At 42.9% G+C, this 20882-nt stretch overlaps 1 protein-coding gene across 1 annotated transcript in view; it reads right to left on the bottom strand.

The window, feature by feature from the left end:
* The window catches only part of LOC124113088 (hillarin-like), a 49152-nt gene that overhangs the window by 9390 nt on the left and 18880 nt on the right, over window positions 1-20882 (bottom strand). The window contains exons 3-5 of the mRNA XM_046473342.2: window positions 6353-6580; window positions 3673-3906; window positions 2311-2481 (exon numbers count right to left, since the gene is read on the bottom strand). Coding sequence (XP_046329298.1) covers window positions 2311-2481; window positions 3673-3906; window positions 6353-6580 — 633 coding nt within the window. The remainder of the gene's footprint in view (window positions 1-2310; window positions 2482-3672; window positions 3907-6352; window positions 6581-20882) is intronic.

Here is a 20882-nt window from a genome sequence, read left to right as displayed (position 1 = left end):
ATCACCCACATTATGATCACCCCATGTTGTCATGATCACCCCATGTTGTCATGCTCACCCCTGTGTTGTCATGATCACCCCCATGTTGTCATGATCACCCCCATGTTGTCATGATCACCCCCATGTTGTCATGATCACCCCCATGTTGTCATGATCACCCCCATGTTGTCATGATCACCCCCATGTCATGATCATCCCCATGTTGTCATGATCACCCCCATGTTGTCATGGTCATCCCCATGTTGTCATGATCACCCATATGTTGTCATGATCACCCCCATGTTGTCATGATCACAACATTATGATCACCCCCATGTTGTCATGATCACCCCCATGTTGTCATGATCACCCCATGTTGTCATGATCACCCCATGTCATGATCACCAACATTATGATCACCTCCACGTTGTCATGATCAACCCCATGTTGTCATGATCACCCACATTATGATCACCCACATGTTGTCATGATCACCCACATTATGATCACCCCATGTTGTCATGATCACCCCAAATTGTCATGATCACCCCTGTGTTGTCATGATCACCAACATGTTGTCATGATCACCCCCATGTTGTCATGATCACCCCCATGTTGTCATGATCACCCCCATGTCATGATCATCCCCATGTTGTCATGATCACCCCCATGTTGTCATGATCATCCCCATGTTGTCATGATCACCCCCATGTTGTCATGATCACCCACATGTTGTCATGATCACCCCTGTGTTGTCATGATCACCCCCGTGTTGTCATGATCACCCCATGTTGTCATGATCACCCCCATGTTGTCATGATCACCCACATGTTGTAATGATCACCCCCTGTTGTCATGATCACCCACATTATGATCACCCCCATGTTGTCATGATCACATTATGATCACCCTAATGTTGTCATGATCACCCCATGTTGTCATGATCATCAACCATGTTGTCATGATCACCCCATGTTGTCATGATCACCCACATGTTGTCATGATCACCCACATGTCATGATCACAAACATTATGATCACCCCCATGTTGTCATGATCACCCACATTATGATCACCCCATGTTGTCATGATCACCCCATGTTGTCATGATCACCCCTGTGTTGTCATGATCACCAACATGTTGTCATGATCACCCACATGATGTCATGATCACCCCCAGGTTGTCATGATCACCCACATTATGATCACCCCCATGTTGTCATGATCACCCCCATGTTGTCATGATCATCCCCATGTTGTCATGATCACCCACATGTTGTCATGATCATCTGTGTTGTCATGATCACCCCTGTGTTGTCATGATCACCCCCATGTTGTCATGATCACTCCCATGTTCTCATGTTCACCCCCATGTTCTCATGATCACCCCTGTGTTGTCATGATCACCAACATGTTGTCATGATCACCCCCATGTTGTCATGATTACCCCCATGTTGTCATGATCACCCCATGTTGTCATGATCACCCCATGTTGTCATGATCACCCCTGTGTTGTCATGATCACCAACATGTTGTCATGATCACCAACATGTTGTCATGATCACCCCCATGTTGTCATGATCACCAACATGTTGTCATGATCACCCCCATGTTGTCATGATCACCCCCATCTTGTCATGATCACCCACATTAGGATCATCCTCATGTTATCTTGATCACGCATATGTTGTCATGATCACCCCCATGTTGTCATGATCACCAACATTATGATCATCCCCATGTTGTCGCGATCACCCCCATGTTGTCATGATCACCCCCATGTTGTCATGATCACCCCCATGTTGTCATTATCACCCCCATGTTTTCATGATCACCCACATGTTGTCATGATCACCCACATGTCATGATCACCAACATTATGATCACCCACATGTTGTCATGATCAACCCAATGTTGTCATGATCACCCCCATACTGTCATGATCACCCCCATGTTGTCATGATCACCCCCATGTTGTCATGATCACCCCCATGTTGTCATGATCACTCCATGTTGTCATGATCACCCACATGTTGTCATGATCACCCACATGTTGTCATGATCACCCCCATGTTTTCATGATCACCCCCATGTTGTCATGATCACTCCATGTTGTCATGATCACCCACATGTTGTCATGATCACCCACATGTTGTCATGATCACCAGACCATACTCAGCTAAATGTTGTCAAGGCCAACCCCATGTTGTCACCTGCATGTAGTAATGGTAACCTACAACACTTGATGGTCAATTTGACACCTGCTGTACATCGTAACCTAATTATTTAACCTAATTATATTTGTGCCATGGGGGTGAGAGGTTCAGCTCACCTCAATCACTTGTTCATCAATGTCGCTGAAGACGCTAACGTCACTGTAGAGGTCCCTCTTCCGACAGCGCGGTGGTTTGGGTGAGGGTGGTTCGAAGACTGTGGGAGTCTGCAGCACCTCCATGATCTCCTCCACTGGGGGCTCGGACACCTGCCCTGCCGACTCTTCAGTCTGTAAACAGCAACATGATCATGAGCTGCACGACTGCTGGACTCCAGACTTTGTACAGGAAGGATGGTAAAACAACCATAGAGGGTATTTAGTGGGTTTTATATGATTGGGGTCCATATGTGTTTTCCAAAAAGCTGGGGTTGCAACTGTCATGGTAATTTTGTTGTTGGCTCCATTCCTCATAGTGTTAATGGAAATGGAGATCAATAGGAGAATGAAAGAAACACTCCGACTTTTCTCAGAACAACTTCACTCATTTCATTCTTTCATATCAACTTACAACATATAATTAAAAAACAAAGTAATAAAAAGGTTGAACTGGAACATAATCCCTGTCATTTCTGCCGCGACTACTAACAGACTCCCATGAAGGTCCCCCTCCCTCACCTGAAGGATCTGCAGGTCATTCTGCCGCGACTACTCACAGACTCCCATGAAGGTCCCCCTCCCTCACCTGAAGGATCTGCAGGTCATTCTGCCGCGACTACTCACAGACTCCCATGAAGGTCCCCCTCCCTCACCTGAAGGATCACCAGGTCATTCTGCCGCGACTACTCACAGACTCCCATGAAGGTCCCCCTCCCTCACCTGAAGGATCTGCAGGTCATTCTGCCGCGACTACTCACAGACTCCCATGAAGGTCCCCCTCCCTCACCTGAAGGATCACCAGGTCATTCTGCCGCGACTACTCACAGACTCCCATGAAGGTCCCCCTCCCTCACCTGAAGGATCACCAGGTCATTCTGCCGCGACTACTCACAGACTCCCATGAAGGACCCCCTCCCTCACCTGAAGGATCACCAGGTCATTCTGCCGCGACTACTCACAGACTCCCATGAAGGTCCCCCTCCCTCACCTGAAGGATCTCCAGGTCATTCTGCCGCGACTACTCACAGACTCCCATGAAGGTCGCCCTCCCTCACCTGAAGGATCACCAGGTCATTCTGCCGCGACTACTCACAGACTCCCATGAAGGACCCCCTCCCTCACCTGAAGGACCTCCAGGTCATTCTGCCGCGACTACTCACAGACTCCCATGAAGGTCCCCCTCCCTCACCTGAAGGATCTCCAGGTCATTCTGCCGCGACTACTCACAGACTCCCATGAAGGTCCCCCTCCCTCACCTGAAGGATCTCCAGGTCATTCTGCCGCGACTACTCACAGACTCCCATGAAGGTCCCCCTCCCTCACCTGAAGGATCTCCAGGTCATTCTGCAGCTCCACCACCAGCTCCTGCTTCATCTCCTCCTGCTTGGCTGCCAGAAGACTCAGCATCTGTACGCTCTGTCGTTTGACCAGGTCAGAGGTCGTACTCTGTTCCTTCTCCCTCAGCCTCAAGGTCATCGTCTTCTTCTTCTTCTCCCTCTTCATTGTCATAGTCTTCTGAAGGACGTTCTTCTCATTCTCGAACTGGACTGTCATTAGCTGTGACAAACAGATTTCATATAGGTTGTGTATATATCTTGAGATCAAAATCTGCATCAGTGAACAGTGGAGACATCAGATATATCATGACAGGTGTAAAAAAATTTAAACAGATTCCTAATTTTAGGGTGATCAAGTTGTGGTTTAACACTGATTTCAGCAGTATTTTAGTTCTATCATCCTGAGAGGCAAGCCTGAAGTGATGCAGGTCTTTGACATTTCCAACTTTGGTGATCACGAGTTTGGCTCTGATCCTGACTAATCAAGGATCATAATCAGGGTGATCCTTGATTCATACCAACAAGCAAAGGATCCTGACATGACTAAGGGACACAACTCTGAATTGCAGCACCCTAGACAACTGGGTCACTGGTACCCACTCACACTGTAGGAGGCATCCCTCTATAGCCAGGTACTGCCAATACCACACTGGCATATTTGGATAATGTCTGGACTTCTTTACATGATAGTAATTACACTACTGTAACAGTGTTTGTTTTATTCACAAGTTCCTTCATATTAATACAGTACACATAAAACATATACCACATGCTTTCATCTTGCTAAGGATTGCTATGAGGTATAAATTATTTAAACACATTATCCTGAAAAACCAAATAACCCTCCAGAACTATTAGCCATACGCAAGCACATTAAATGAAGTCATCCTTGACTGGAAGAGCTGGACAAGCAGCCCATGAGTCATGTGAGCAGGGCTCAAACTCCAACAAATAAATAATAGCCAGACACTGACACCCATGCTCAATGTGCTTCTACATCTAAATCCCTGTTTACACCAAGCTGGGATGACTCATTACCCTAACTGTCTGAAGGGAGTGATTACCTTAAGAATTACTCAATCCTTTTCAAAGTAAAAAGGTAAGAAAAATATTTTGCTATATTTATGGACCATAGAAATATATTACCAGATGAAAATATAATTTCCCTCTGACAAGCAGAGCTTGAAGTCCATAATGTCATTACCATACACATCAAAGGTCTGATCAAAATGATCTTTTGAATTTGCAAAAGGGAGATCACTCTGAAATAATTCTTCCAAAGTTGTCTCCCTTTGGCAAGCTGAGTGACAAAACTCTAAAGATCTGAATTTTCAAGCTTAAGAAACTATGTGAGACCCTTGCATAATAATCTTCATAATCCCAGCAAACCAAACATTAGTCTTGTTAACGCAAACATGTTGGTGAGGACCTGTCTGCACAAGTTTATCGTCTGTTCAAGACACATGTGTGCATCTTGAAGATTTGTGATAATCTATTTTAAACTTAAAATACTTGACATGTTTCCATTTCCAGCCAAACTGAGGTCAACATAGTCAGCAAGATGTATGTATAGAGGTACAGATCCCTTCTGTTACAATCATATGCATGCATATATTAAGGATCTGATTACAGAGATGTAACCTAAGAAGCTGATAGGTTGTAGAAATGCTTTAGTGTATAACTACAGAACCAATCATGAATAACAGACACAAAGCTCTCCCATTATCTGGCACTGAGACTTTCAGTTTCAAGTGCATTACATCTAATTACCTTCCCTATTTCCTAGGAGTAGTGTTAGTAATGGAGGGGGGTCTATGGGGTTTGGTGGTACAGTACTCTATTCAAGAGTGTGTGAGTGTGTATGGTTTTACGCCGCATTTAGCAATATCCCAGCAATATCACGGCGGGGGACACCTGAAATGGGCTTCACACATTGTACCCATGTCGGGAATCGAACCCGGGTCTTCGGCGGGACAAGCGAACGCTTTAACCACTAGGCTACCCGACCGCCCCTCTCTATTCAAGAAACACCCAACAACATTTGTCAACATTATGAATAGGACATATTAATCCTTAATTTCAAGCTCTGTTTTTAAACATCAGCATGCAAATCATAGATCTTTATAGACATCCTGTGTGTTGTCATTGTTTGAATAATGAAGGATCAGCAAATTGTTGGAAACTTATATTCACATGATGTGTTTCACATCTAAATGATTTATTGCAGCTAAGGCCTAAGGGTAGACAGTCAACATGATTTACGAATCATATTTCTCCTGCTGCAAACTTGATATTGCCCTTTGATCATTGTAATATGAATTATTGGCTACTGTAGCCCACTCCTGGCATGAGTAGGTGCTGCGCTATTTGAGAGTCAGGTGTTATCAAGAACACACTTAACCTGGTAGCTGGAAGACTCCTCAAATACACCATGCTCTGGACAGATGGGGAGTCACATGCACTTGCACGTGCCCGCAAGGAGTCATTAACATGACATGGTGGATAACTAAATGTTTTCTACACATTTTTTCATGAAGTTTGCAGTCACATTATGACAAGGTTTTCACGTGTAACTATTGAAGGGTAACACAAAGAAGGGCAGACTGGAGAGTTGGAGACTTCGTGCCATCAGCCAGCAGTGAAATACTCCTTCCCCTTTTTCTCACCTTCTTCTCATTATCCTTCATCTTCTTCCTCTTCCCCTCCATCTGCTTGTCAAACTTTTCCGTCAGCTCCTTAAGGCGTACCTCCCATTCCTTGTTTATCTCCTCGGAGATCTTCTCTGATTCCTGTTTCCGCACGGAATGGAAGCTGCGGAACATCTCATCCTCCTCCTTCCGCAGCTTCGCCTCCAGCTCCTTCTGGGCATTGAACACCTGCTCCCGCCGCTTGGCCTGGAACAAGAACAGGAGCATTAGGAACAGAGAACGGAAAAATGAGGACCAGCAACAATAAGAACAGAACAGCTGCTCCTGCCACTTGGCCTGGACCCAGTACAGGAAGTGAAAACGGTTGCTTTAATATTTGGGGTATTGTAAAGTAAAGTCAGTGAGAAGTGTGAAACTCCACATTTATCTATCTAGCCATAGGATAAAAACTCCACATTTATCTATCTAGCCATAGGATAAAAACTCCACATTTATGTATCTAGCCATGGGATAAAACTCCACATTTACCTGGTCAAGGGAACCAAACCCATCAGTTGTCTCTTGACTATGCCTTAAAACATAATATTATGGAGTATTAACCACACAAACAACATTTTCCCATTACCTTTGTCTGATAACAACTTCAATAAATTACTGGTGAGACATGTACTTAGTGTGTTCCTCCCTTGTAATGGGTCAATAAAATCCCAACATAGCCCCAAACACATTATCTTGCAGGTGACTGTCATCATGACGGATAGGGTTTAGTAACATGGCACAAGCATGCTGGGAGGGAATTACCTCATGTACGCTTTCACCATGGAAACTGATCCAACAAGATAGCACTTAACATGACGTTTGTGTCAGCCAGAAAGACAGGCCCATGGGCTTATCGGCAACTACTGACTACTATATTCCCAGCACACTGGCTCAACAACACTATTTATCATAAAGCAGAATAATGTCTTCCTGTGGGAGACAAAGGGGTCGCACCTCTATCAGCTGGTGTTTGTTACATCACACACAGGGCCTGTGTTTGCATGGGGAGCATGATTCAACAGATGTAACAGTCCACATGATGTACAGTCAGCATGGATGCATTGTTCCAGGACATTCATCATGTTGGTTTTAAGTAGAGGACAGGCTACATCATAAACACCACTGGCAGGGACTACTCATGACAGGTTGTTCAGAAAACTTGAGGTCAGACAGAACAGGTCAACTCTTACACCAAACAAAATAATACTGGTCACTTTCAAAAGTATAGTCCACATCATGGGCTACAACCATCACAGGACAATACTGTTTCCTCAGACAAGGGAAAAATACTGTTTCCACAGACAAGACAATAATACTGTTTCCTCAGAGAAGACAATAATACTGTTTCCTCAGACAAGACAATACTGTTTCCTCAGACAAGACAATACTGTTTCCTCAGAGAAGACAATAATACTGTTTCCTCAGACAAGACAATTTTGTTTCCTCAGACAAAATAATACTGTTTCCTCTGACAAGGCAATAATACTGTTTCCTCAGACAAGACCATTATACTGTTTCCTCAGACAAGACAATACTGTTTCCTCAGACAAGACAATAATACTGTTTCCTCAGACAAGACAATACTGTTTCCTCTGACAAGACAATAATACTGTTTCCTCAGACAAGGCAATACTGTTTCCTCTGACAAGGCAAAAATACTGTTTCCTCAGACAAGACCATTATACTGTTTCCTCAGACAAGACAAAAATACTGTTTCCTCAGACAAGACAATACTGTTTCCTCTGACAAGACAATAATACTGTTTCCTCAGACAAGACAATACTGTTTCCTCTGACAAGACCATTATACTGTTTCCTCAGACAAGACAATACTGTTTCCTCTGACAAGGCAATAATACTGTTTCCTCTGACAAGGCAATAATACTGTTTCCTCAGACAAGACCATTATACTGTTTCCTCAGACAAGACAATAATACTGTTTCCTCAGACAAGACAATAATACTGTTTCCTCAGACAAGACAATACTGTTTCCTCAGACAAGACAATACTGTTTCCTCTGACAAGGCAATAATACTGTTTCCTCAGGCAAGACAATACTGTTTCCTCAGACAAGACAATAATACTGTTTCCTCAGACAAGGCAATACTGTTTCCTCTGACAAGGCAAAAATACTGTTTCCCCAGGCGAGACAATACTGTTTCCTCAGACAAGGCAATACTGTTTCCTTAGACAAGACAATAAAACTGTTTCCTCAGACAAGACAATAATACTGTTTTCTCCCAAAAGACAATAATACTGTTTCCTCACAAAAGACAATTCCTTTAGCTTTTTCTACAAGCAGATTATACTTCAAAAACTAAATCGTCCACAAACACGCGAGAATTATTTGTGATTAACCTTTTTGACAAATATTCAGTTAAATCATTGAAAGTGTCTTGAATGTGATGTGTGCAGAAACGTAGATTGCCGCACACCAAAGATCCTGACAGAGCAGGAATGGAATTGGAACCATGATCAGCAGGTTATGGGGTCCTCTCAGTCCACTGGGCACCCCTCCCCCATCTGTAGGAAGATGTCCTATAGGTCAAGGTACCCCTACAATACCCCCACCAATAAGACAGCCCTATGATTGTAAGCCCTGCTCATCAGCAAAAGTTATCATTGCAGATGTGTGCAAAGCAAAGGCATTGAAGCCAAGTTGTTTGATCAAATATGTGTTAAGCTACAAGTGAAAGGCAAACATATATTCAGTGACCCACCAGGTAGTAATATAATCTGGCCAACAGGGAAACCAGTTTGTAGGTAATAAACACTAGATGTTTCCTGGACCGAGGGCAGGGTATCTTTTTTTTAATCAGGGCAGAAATACCCTCAACGCAAATGCATACCTCCTCAAGGATTATGCAAACAATGACAAACAGTTGTTAGGCCATATTTGGTAACCTTTGCACAAGTGATTTGGCGGAAAAATACCACAATGATTGGAAAAAACTTGTCATCCAATAAATATAATTTTTACTACACTAAATATACACAACCAATGAAAAATCCCACACGTTCACGCAAGGTAAAATACTTTTTATCATATTACTCTGAATTGTTTGTACCTTCAATGGTAGGCCCATATTTACACACCCAACAAGGGAATGTTGAACAAAGACCTACACAAAAGAAGCGTCTACTGGAGAATGTACTTCTGAAATCAGATACGGAAGAATGGATATAACATTTTTTGCCACTGAGATCTGCATAAAATTTCCACAGTCACGATTTATCCGAAGATGCTGAGGAGTTGGTAGAGATTGCCAGCGCTTCCTATTGTGGTTGTCACAGTCTAGTAATTGTGGCCGTGTATGTCGCCTGCTCGCCAGGTCGTCACACACTCGACGTATCAAATTTGTATGTATGTATAAGCTAAACCTACATACGCCTAAAATAAAATGTGCAGATATATCGCACTATTTCGCAGGCACTATACATCAGTATTCCAGCTGAATGACGGCGGTCTGTAAATAAGAGAGTCTGGACCAGACCACCCAGTGATAGATATCATGATCATCGATCCACGAAATTGGGATATGATGATATGCATCAACTATGTCAGCGATGCTTAATCACCCGACACCATTAGTTACCTCTTACAACAAGCATAGTTGCCTCACTTGTAAGTAACAGTACACGCTCTGTAATGTTTTAAAAACACTTCAACAAGGTACCTCGCCAAGTGAGCCTTCTACGCGCCAGTTTCATGTTGACAATACACTTTCCGATTTAAATCCTCCAAATAACTATTAGTTCTGAAACCGGAGACTATACAAACAGATCCACTACACACTCAACACTACCAGTATCAAATTCACGGCTCTATAAACATATGAACTAAAGATCTTCGTCTTTCCTGAATAAACCTTGCGAGTAATAGATGACGGAGGTCTATGAGAACCGTTGAAAATATACGTATCGAACACAGAATAACAGAAATGGACGTCTTACACACTTAATAAATATACAAAATTGAATTCTCAAGATATGAGTTCAACAAATTTTGAACAAAGCATGTTGGAAGTTTAGCATATTTAGAAAATACAATTTTGCATGATGAAAAGTCGCTTAGAACCTTACATTTTCAAATTCAACTTCGTATCTCAAACCTTCAATTTTCTAACTTTTATTTTTCAAGATATATACTTCTTTCAAGGTCTGCCTCCCCCAGCAGTCGATGGAGATGTGTTGACTTCCTTGCGTCATCTGTCGTGACCAGCCTCTCAGACGTACACAATACACCTATTATGGTATATCCCATCTTGCCCGCAATCGTTCCACTCAATCAAACACAGGTATCCCATCGTGAAAGCAGTATAATGTATGTTAATACAGCCTCACGCTCTCGTGACTCAGGAGTATGTCGGGACACTGGGCATTACCACAGGGTTTCCTATGATTCAAACATCCCTCGTTACAACATGTGGAAACCGCCTGAGAGTGGCTGTAGTCACGATTCGTGGTTGTGTTTGTGTGCTGGACCGGCCAAACAAACCCCGACATACAGCTAATAGACATAGCAAACTCGCCTCTTGTCAAAATACGTACTGCTCTGATCAACCGGCCGTGACCTTGCCAGCTCCGTTTCAAAGGCAATAATGTCGGCGTGGTAAATCAACTCAAACCAAATCAACCCGCCCCCAAAATGCATGCGTCATATTTTTTTAACGAAGTCCACCGAGATTTGTATGTCGACCACCCTATATAATAGATAAACGTGACACCCCTATTTCATAGAGTAGACTAACCCGTCTAATCGATGTTACCTTCTTGCGCCACGCGAGCCAAACAAAGGTGTTTTAATTGTCCGGAAAACAATCTCACCCGTCTTAAAAGTTATCTAAATTAAAATGACATGTAGTAGTTCTCTATGCCTCAAGGATAAATCAGACATCTCATAGCATGTTTTATAGTATTACCGAAAGTACACCCAGATTGTTTGCACGACTACATAAACACCTTACAACCAGCACGACCTCGGATCCCACCTTGTTGGTGTTATATGTATGAATAGTGATTTGCATACATTGCTTGTTACCTTTGGTCATATCTCAAGTAAAACTGAAATCGGATCTACCCATCCGTCTATGGCTTCCAGAGTGAGTGAGTGAGTGAGTGAGTGAGTTGTGTTTAACGCCGCTTTTAACATTATTCCAGTTATATCACTGCGTGTCAGCTTAATGTGTGAGAAAGCCCGGGGTGATGCAGGTCCCAGACGTTTACCACTTCGGTGAAACACACGAGCTCGGGTATGGTGCTGACAAACCTGGAAACATAATCGGGGCCAACCGGGATTCGACCCCATGACCATAGGTTCCTGGCGCGCCCAAAGGACACAACCCATACCCCCTGTGGCTTCCAGAAATCAGCCCGGGATTTCAAGCCAACTGAAATGAGAATCGGACGGTATCCAAGCGTTTCCGCTGAGCGCATCACGCATCCAGCCCACGTGGATCGTTGCTCCAGCTCTCGACCACAGCATGGTCTGTCTGGCCCTAGTTTGCTACCGGCCTGTGACTATTTCGTGGCTATTCCGGGGCAGAATAAGTTCCCAGTGAGTGAGTATGATCTTTCACGGCTTTTAGCAATATTCCAGCAACATCACGACGGGAAACACCAGAAATGGGCTTCACACATCCTACACATGTGGGGGATCGAGCACGGGTATGGTGCTGACAAACGTAGAAATATAATCGGGGCGAACCGGGATTCGAACCCACAATCATAGGTTTCTGGCGCGCCCAAGGGAACAACTCTGCACAGCGAATCGCGGCGCCTAAGACGACTGGGCCACCCCTGCCCCCCATGCGGCTGTGAAGCCCTTGTCGGAGAGACGTGTTATAAACCTCAACCCTGGCTTATAAACAGACTATTCAAGCCTGTTCTGCGCAGCTATAGGTCTGTGGTCTTAATTTCTGGTCCGTGGAGGTCAGCCCCCATCTCGCTCCAAAACATTCAGCTGCGATCTAAATGAAAGCTGTGCACCTCATAACCGAAAGCGAGAAACATTTGACATCTATCTTTAATTTCATTATACATTCCCCACTACTGACGAGATGAAAGGTTTACTCTGTGGATTTAGTACACCCATCAAGTTAAATGTTCCATGGGGGAGAGCTTTTGTTCAGTATGGACCGTACATGCTGAATTAAACAGACCTACCACCCTGTTGCACAGATGGCTATCTGACTAAGACGTGAACAGTCACCTTCATAGATCAGAGGTTTCCAGGGACCAACAACATTCCGGTGACTCAGAACACTGGCTATTAATTAATTATAGCCGGCTAATCATAACCCACGGCGCTTGTAATTCCTCCGGCGCATATAACGACTTCGACAACGTTGTTAATAAGGCAGCTATGAACGATGCATGAGATTGTAATCAGCTCACTATGTTAGCATACACGGGTAGACAGGAATCTTACATGGCGATAACATATTTCTTAAACAAAAGCGTATTGTCAGAAATGTGTATATTATATTGTACGCCCACAACTAAAATATATGTTCTTCGGGATCTCCTAACGTTTTCCTGTTTTAGCTGATTCGCTGATTATAAAGAGTTTCTTTTCGTCCATGTACTTTTAAACATTGCCATATAAGGGTACAGCAACAACAAGCGCCTAAGGTTCCGAAAGCCCTAAAATTTGAACCCAGTAAGATCTTATCATTTGTGTGCAATTAGCTTATGATGTATTAACACTTGTATTTCAAGAAACTATTTTCTTCCTTATCACAATGTGTAAAGGGAAAAACAAATAATCAAAGGTGGTTGCCAGAATGATATATTTTCTAAAAAAAATTACAGAGTGAGATGCTTGTTCAAGAGGCATTTTCGTGTCATGTTTCCTCGTACACATCACAGTCGGGCATGTCGCTATATGATGGAGTGACAACATCTCTGCAGGGTCGGATTGTGCCTACAACCACCACTGTTAGTGACGATCAACGCAGCCAGGGTACGATGTCACACTCACTCATCATCAGGTCCGTCATGACACGTAGAGATGCAAGCTGCGGCCTTCCCGACGTCTTCACTAGAGGGTGAAGGGTTGGCATATGTTCGGCACACCTTTCTGAGCTCTTATTATGTCTTCAAATATTCACAGTTGATGTCGAGCAACACCTCTGCTATCTGTTTCAGATGATATCGTGTACAGAAGACCATGTCTATATGTATTCGCCAGCTGAGCGTGTATGGCAATACAACCAAAGGATAAATGTCATAATGCCCTGGAAGCGATCCTGGGATTAACTAATCGACCATGGATTAATCCTTCCGCCAGTCTCCCACGAAGTAGAATGCCGCTCAACAGTCAATAGTAGGTACTTGCGAATGGTGACCGTGTATGCTCAAACACTAAAGAATCTCAATCTTTTTCCAGATTTTATAATCCTGCAAAGTTGTCTTCCCCGGGTTGTCTTGTCATGTGGCATTAGTAGTAGTGAATTCAATGAACCGCGCGAATATAGGTGTCTTTCGATTTACCGTACAAAACGTAATCGATGTCCTTTGAAGACACGTGTATGCACAATACATGTTGCTCCTTTTATGACAACTTGACAGGTGTCAGGGTATTTCTGCTTCATTAAGACCCACGACACAGCTGCGGTTAACAGTTGTGGACTGAACAACACCCTCATTGATGGACTGAACAACACCCTCATTGAAACCAACATCTTTCTGGAGGCAATAATGTACAATGCAAGGCCACGTTCCATCCTGAAACTACGTGCTAAATCTATGTTAAGGTATGCGAGTTATAACATTCTTAGCTCTATGATTACATTGTGAGACGAGCCCAAGAACGATATCCGATATTACAGTAGGCCGTCATATAGCTGGAATACTGCTGAGTGTGGCGTTAAACAACAAACAAACAAACAAATAAACAAACAAAACAAACAATGAGTGCGAGGTTTCGATTAAAGAAGAGCCATTGTTGTGTTACCTATTTATTAATTTGCTTTTGTTTATCAGAGTTGATAGGGGTTTATTAAGCCACTTTCAACTCTGAACGTTCAAAAACTGTCACAAACGGTTGTTACTTGGCTGAAATCAGGCTACATTCTGACTGTGATCCTGGCACATACCACAGAAGCTATACAGATAGTAGTATTAGTACTCAAGCTTATACATTTATGACACTTCTGCCATTCACACACATCACAATCGGCACTGCATATGAATATGTCGTCTCACAGCGAGTCAAGGAGACACACAGAACAACCGGACCGCTGACACCGCCAGATGTCTTCATACTGCCCTGTCACAGTTGGCATCCAATTGAGGAGTGCCCCCGGCTGAATATACAGTTTTACAACCAGTTATTGAGCATAGAGCGGCGCCATTCTCTTAAACGAGGTCGTAAAGTTGGAGTAGCGTTCAAGACCCAGGTTAACTAAAGAACAAGGGCAGCATCGAGAAAAACGAAGTTTGAGTGATTGCGTAGGGTCTTACGTCATCCAGAGACCATTTACCGATATATGGTCTCTACGTCATCTTACAGCAGTAACAGTATCATGCCATTACTGCTTTCACGCACTGTATCCCATTGCGAATTGAACAGCGAACCTCATATAAGTGATGTTTTTCTTCTGAGATTTGGTTTTAATTAGTGAACTTTCACCATGTATTAAATCAATTCTACAGATGATATTCTACGTGCGCAAACACGCAGATGCATACGCATCAGATGCCCCGCAGACAGAAGAAGACTCAGAAATGGCAAATCTAAGGAACATACACTTATACTATTTTACTGCCGCACAAACTTGGGACACACATCCCGTGTTAGTAGTCGTTCCGCGTACAAAAGGAAGACCTCATTCCTAGGAACAGGGGGACTGCGGTGCATGCTCATAGTGTATTCGTCTTTGTGCCACGTCGGCTGGCCACGAGCAAACCTTCCATACCTAAGACAGGTTTACAGCAGGTCTGTCTTAACTTTTGTCTTAACCCTGCTGTTGCTATCGAGTGCATTGATTATGTGTTCAGCAGTAAAACCCAATACCTTGGACCGCAACCTAAATAACTAGGCTAATAAAGTTCCAAGAGGGATTGGTTTTATTACGTAAATGGAATGTTTAAAGTCAATTTTGATTTAACACCGACATTACGGTTTATTTGTTTACTAATCCCGCTGGCGGCCTTCACGGACGCAGGTTTATGATATCTTTGAGGGTTGAATACTCGTTACCAGAGAGCCAAGCTGATTTTAGTTACATTTCAAGTAGCAACGTCTCCCTCAAAAGTTTGACCGTGCTTGGCGGTTGATCACTGACAAAAAGCAAGTGAGCGACTGCCAGTGATAAAGCGACCTACGCACTACGATTTCCCAAAGTCTGTGTTAAAGAATGGGACTGATGAATGTCGCGAAAATCGTTATATGAAACGGGGCTTATGCAATAAAATGCTGATCACTCAAATCTATGCAGTTTTAATTGGTTCATTAGACTAACATTAGGGACTGGATACGTATTAGAGTTCATTTAACTTTAAATATTCACCAAATACCACTTAAAACAGCCTTCTCGTGGTACTGCCAGCACACCATGTGCACCGACAGGTTGGCCGCACACACGAGCACGTTACGTTATGAATACATACGTACATCATGAACAGAGAATAAAATAGTCGGGTCGTAGATCAATAACTAATACATGGTTATTAATACGTATCTGTTGGATGTTTTTTGATAGGGCGTTTACATTAGGTTTATTACATTGGTATTTTTGTTGAATGTTGGAGCATAGACAGTGTGCTGATCAATATCTACCTTTGCATTGATGTTGAATTGTCGCATACCGCCGTGAACGTATGAGTGTGTTGCCATTGATTTTGTGCGCCATCTGTCCGTTATGACAGTCACTATGATACTACTATTTTCAACACTGTGAAACAGTTGAGTTGAACGATTACCGATGTTCATAGTCAAATACGGACCATGTGTTTTTCTTATTGTAATTTGTGTTTTTTGTATGTTTACATGATGATAATTGTTTACGCCACCGTCAGTAGAACTGTGGGTATATCGGCCTGAACTAATTAGTCACGGCCAAGCAGCCAGGGATTGACGGCATGTATGGCGAGCTACGCCGTCGGGGTACGAAATCACACTATCAGCCAGGTCCACACTGTGACTCACAGACACGTAAAGTCGGCTGTTATAACGCTTCGGTCCTGGGGACACATTCTGCACCCGGGGATCATTTTTTATACTATGCCCTAAAACAGTCGGGATCTTTAAAGGAACAGCAGGTTTCCTTCGAAGTAACATACGACTTGAAGGATTACCATCGCCGTACACGCAATACTTGACAATGTCTTGAAAGAGACAGACCATTCGATCGTTTTCGACCAATAACTCTTTTTTCTTGTTTTGTTTGTTGTTTACCGTTGCACTAAGCAACATAACAGCTATGTGACGGCGGTCTGTAAATAGTCGAGTCTGGACCAGACAATCCAGTGATTGATATCATTAGCATCGATCCAATCAATTTTGAAACGATTTCATGCATCAACCAAGTCAGCGAGCCTGATCACCCGATCCCGTTATTCGCCTCTTACGACAAGCATAGTCGTCTTTTACGACAAGTATGGGTTGCTGAAGACCTATTCTAACACGGCTCTTCACGGGTAGTCGACCATTGAACAGTGTTCGTTTTACTAAAACCTGAGATACAATATGTTTTAGACCAAGCTGCCCCAGTCCCTAACGAAGACCATGTGTGTGTACTACATATCCCCCTTCACTTCACACCGTTCACTGACCATTGTCCAGGTGTTGGGTAAGCAACTCGTGGTGTCCGATGTTCTATGTAAATGTCACGTGTATATCAAGGTCAGTCGTAACGGGTATCTATGTGACGTGTATCAAGGCAAGGTCACTGGGGCGGCTTTCAAGGCATGGACTAGAGGCCGAAAAGGCAGTGTTTAAAACCGTTCTCGGTCCTCTAGCAGTTGACTATCATTATTTAGGGTCAAAACTCTGTAACCTTGAAGAATCAGTATATAGACAGTTTTGCGTCTATTTGATTTGTGAAACGTGGGAAGTATTTGAGAAGTACTAATGAACCAACAGTGGTTCAGGCAAACAAACTAAGGTTATCACGTCGTAGGTCATGGCTTGATTCCCCACAATGGTTAAATGTGAGAAGCCAATTCTTGGTGTGATGTGGCTGGAATATTGCTGGAAGCGATGCGAACATACACGAATGGCAGTCGAATTTCATAATCTAATAACAGCGATATTTATCTGCACATGCTATCACAGGTTTCGGTCTGGGCCAACTGAAGATCGGATGGTTTGAGTTTGTGACCTGGTTTGTGTGTCATTCTACCCTGACTTCAACAAACGATACCCTATATAATAAAAAAAGATACAAGGGATATTGAATATTCAAATTGTTTCATTGATTGCATGACAGGTAACAAGTGGTCACTTGCTTGTTACAGGTGTTAGAATCTACACTGAAACGTAGCTTAGCCTGTAATAGAAAAGTTGCATATTCATACGACCTTACCCTTGTAAGTCCCTTCAAATACAAAATGGCTTTATGTGGGAATTGGGCTCAATATTTCAGAAATATCCCGGCGTGTCAATTTAACGTGGGAGAAAAGCGATTCAGATTAAGGGTATGACAGGACAAAAGATATTATTCAGGGAATATCTAGGTTTCAAATCCTCGGTCATCAGATGCTGGCCCTCTTCCGACACAATTTGTCTTCAACACAAATCACATCTCCAATTGTCATTGTAAGATGACGGATTTTGTTAAGTCGTCATCAATTGAGAAGGAAGCGTCAATAAGTGACTCAATTTGTTCACAACATACTTACCCTGTCATCAAAAGCGGCACTTCCGGTTCTAAACACTTGACTTCCGGTTCTCCGACACAAAGGGATTTTCAAAAAGAGTCGTCTTAAGTTTTCGATGTGGATCAGTTTTATTTCTAAATTTTGATACGGCGAAGGACCTTAAATATCGATAACTGCCGTTCACATGAACCTGTCAATCGACTGCGGTAAGCTGTAAATCAGGCTTACTGACCCCGCTGGCACTCACGAGCAACAAGGCCAGTGTTGGTTGATTCTCGCACAGATTGAAGTAGAAACCCCTTCATCAAACGGAGCAACGCAGCAGAATTGTGTTAACAAGTTGATATAAATACCCATTAACAAAATATGTTATCTTTTCTCCATGTGTCAATTTCCAAACATGCACTTGCAAATTTATAATAATGTTTAGTAGAGTGATTCAAGTTATGATGTTTACAAGTAAATTCACTCCAAATATATACAAGGCGTTAAAAAGACAGGTTGCTTTCTTGATAAGTCATTATTTGTGTAAGCGCTTAAAAAGTCAATCGTCTGTATATCGGATGTGATGTTACTCATGATTAGGGCTCGAAGGTAGACTGAAAGGCCCGAAATCTGGATATAATTGTTTCAAGCACGATGCCCCTTAGAACTCGCATGGGAATTCCAACGTGTACACGGTGTTGACAGCTGGATATGTACATGGGACTCTGCACAAACTGGAAAACGTGGAACCAGCCAATCAGAGAGCTTGCATTATTTCGAAATTCTAATGACACCACAATCGAAACTCGAAGTTAAAAATGTTTGAGAACTATCTCCTGTCCGAGAGATCCCCCGAGGCAGTGTTGTGCAGTACAAAATGTGTTGGTTTTCCCAACTTCCAAGAAATACCTGGGAAGTCAGGGGGGAAAAATGTGTGAAATCACCACCAAATGATTGTTTGGGCGGTCAGCTGGGAACACAGCTCGCTTTCTGTAAATAATCGTCATCGATTCCGAAGTTTGCGCGTGTAGTAGACTCAACAAAGTTCAACACCAAACTTCGCAACCAGTGTGCTCTGATATGAAAGCGATTGGTCTACGATGACATATGGTTGACATTCAATAAATACACCCCCAACGATAAAACTATAAACATTTAGTTCAATTTAAGAATTTCGATGCTTTCATCGCCCCAACAACATATATAGTTGTCAACTTATAGTATCCACATGTCAACAAATCCACTTAACGTCTTGGTGTTTTCAAATCGTGTGCACTTTCAGAGCGTAAATAATATTAACAGTTGCATCACCATGGTGATCGAAATGAATTCAACGGCCAGGGTCAAATATTTTTCTTCTAAACACTTGTTTACTAACACATTAAATATCTGGCTAGCTATACACAAAGAAAATAGATGTGTTTACATGTTGAAAGTATTAATTACCTGTCAGCTTCAAACAAGTGTCTTTGGACGTTGGAACCCCTCGGGATGTTGTCATGGAAGGGAAGGGTTGGGAATAGTATATATCTTTGTGTCAGCTGGGCTAGTCTACAGACAAACTGAAATGGGAGCCTTTTTTGAGTGATGTGTGTCAATTGCAGACATATATCTCCGTTATTTGGCAGGTTCCGTTTGAATGCGACTTCTTTGACGTGCAGGTGACTATGATACATACACTGAGACCAAGCTAAACTGGATCAGTGATGTCTGGGAGAGATCACTATTAATGGATGACGATGGTGTTGAGGGTGGGTCCGAGAAGTGTCGTTACAGCCCCTTTTATCAGACTGTTACAGATGGCTTTTGTTGGAGACATGTCTTTGATCGTATGTGGGTCAATCTGTTCAACGTTGGATCTGAACTCATTAATAACTAATTTCAAATGGAAAGAGTTTCTTTGTCTCGTTTATTTCAACAAACATATGCATTGGTATCCCATGTTTCCAACATGAATGAGTGTGTTCCTATATTTTGAGACGGTCCCCATCAGAGTCAACATGATTCACTCTTGTCACACTTGATGATAGTCTCTGACGGACAGGTGTTGTCACAGGTAGCCAGCACGCAACTAACATGCAACATACAACCTACAGAAGGCATTACACGGGACCTGGGCTCAACAAAAGGAGATAGGCGCATTTATGGCGAACCGGACTAACAACTTGTCTAGATTTTGCTTTAATGTCACGTCTAGCTCTTGTGACAGATTATCGAAATAGTCAAGGACATACAGTGTGACCTAGAAACCTGTTATTACGAAAGAATGAATGACTTTTAATAAATTATGTCGGCGGAGGGGGGGTAGAGAAGTGCTAATCGATAACAATCCTGGATTCCACACATTCTACTTATGTGAGGACCAGAAACCAGGACCCGGTGTTCGGTGTTCGGCACGACGGGCAGTTGCTACCCAGGCAACCTATTCCCTAACATACCTTGAGATGGACAATCGACTGCTGGTTGACGGGACCAGGCTCGATGAATCTCAGACTGTCGTGATAAAGTATTAATTCATTCTCTCTTACCAAAAGGGAGTGCCAACAAGGGACCTGTACTCTCCCATGCGTAAAATATCCATCTCCGGCATCAATCGTACATAATAAGTCCTAAACACGGTGACGGTGTATGAGTTTATTTCTCTTAGATTCCACGCATATTCTCTTTAACGTTAGCTATATAAAGGTTTCAACAATAAT

Source organism: Haliotis rufescens, unplaced genomic scaffold, assembly GCF_023055435.1.
Source record: "Haliotis rufescens isolate VD_foot unplaced genomic scaffold, xgHalRufe1.0.p SCAF_2, whole genome shotgun sequence".
Lineage (NCBI taxonomy): Eukaryota > Metazoa > Mollusca > Gastropoda > Lepetellida > Haliotidae > Haliotis > Haliotis rufescens.
This window is presented reverse-complemented; position numbering and strand designations above follow the sequence as displayed.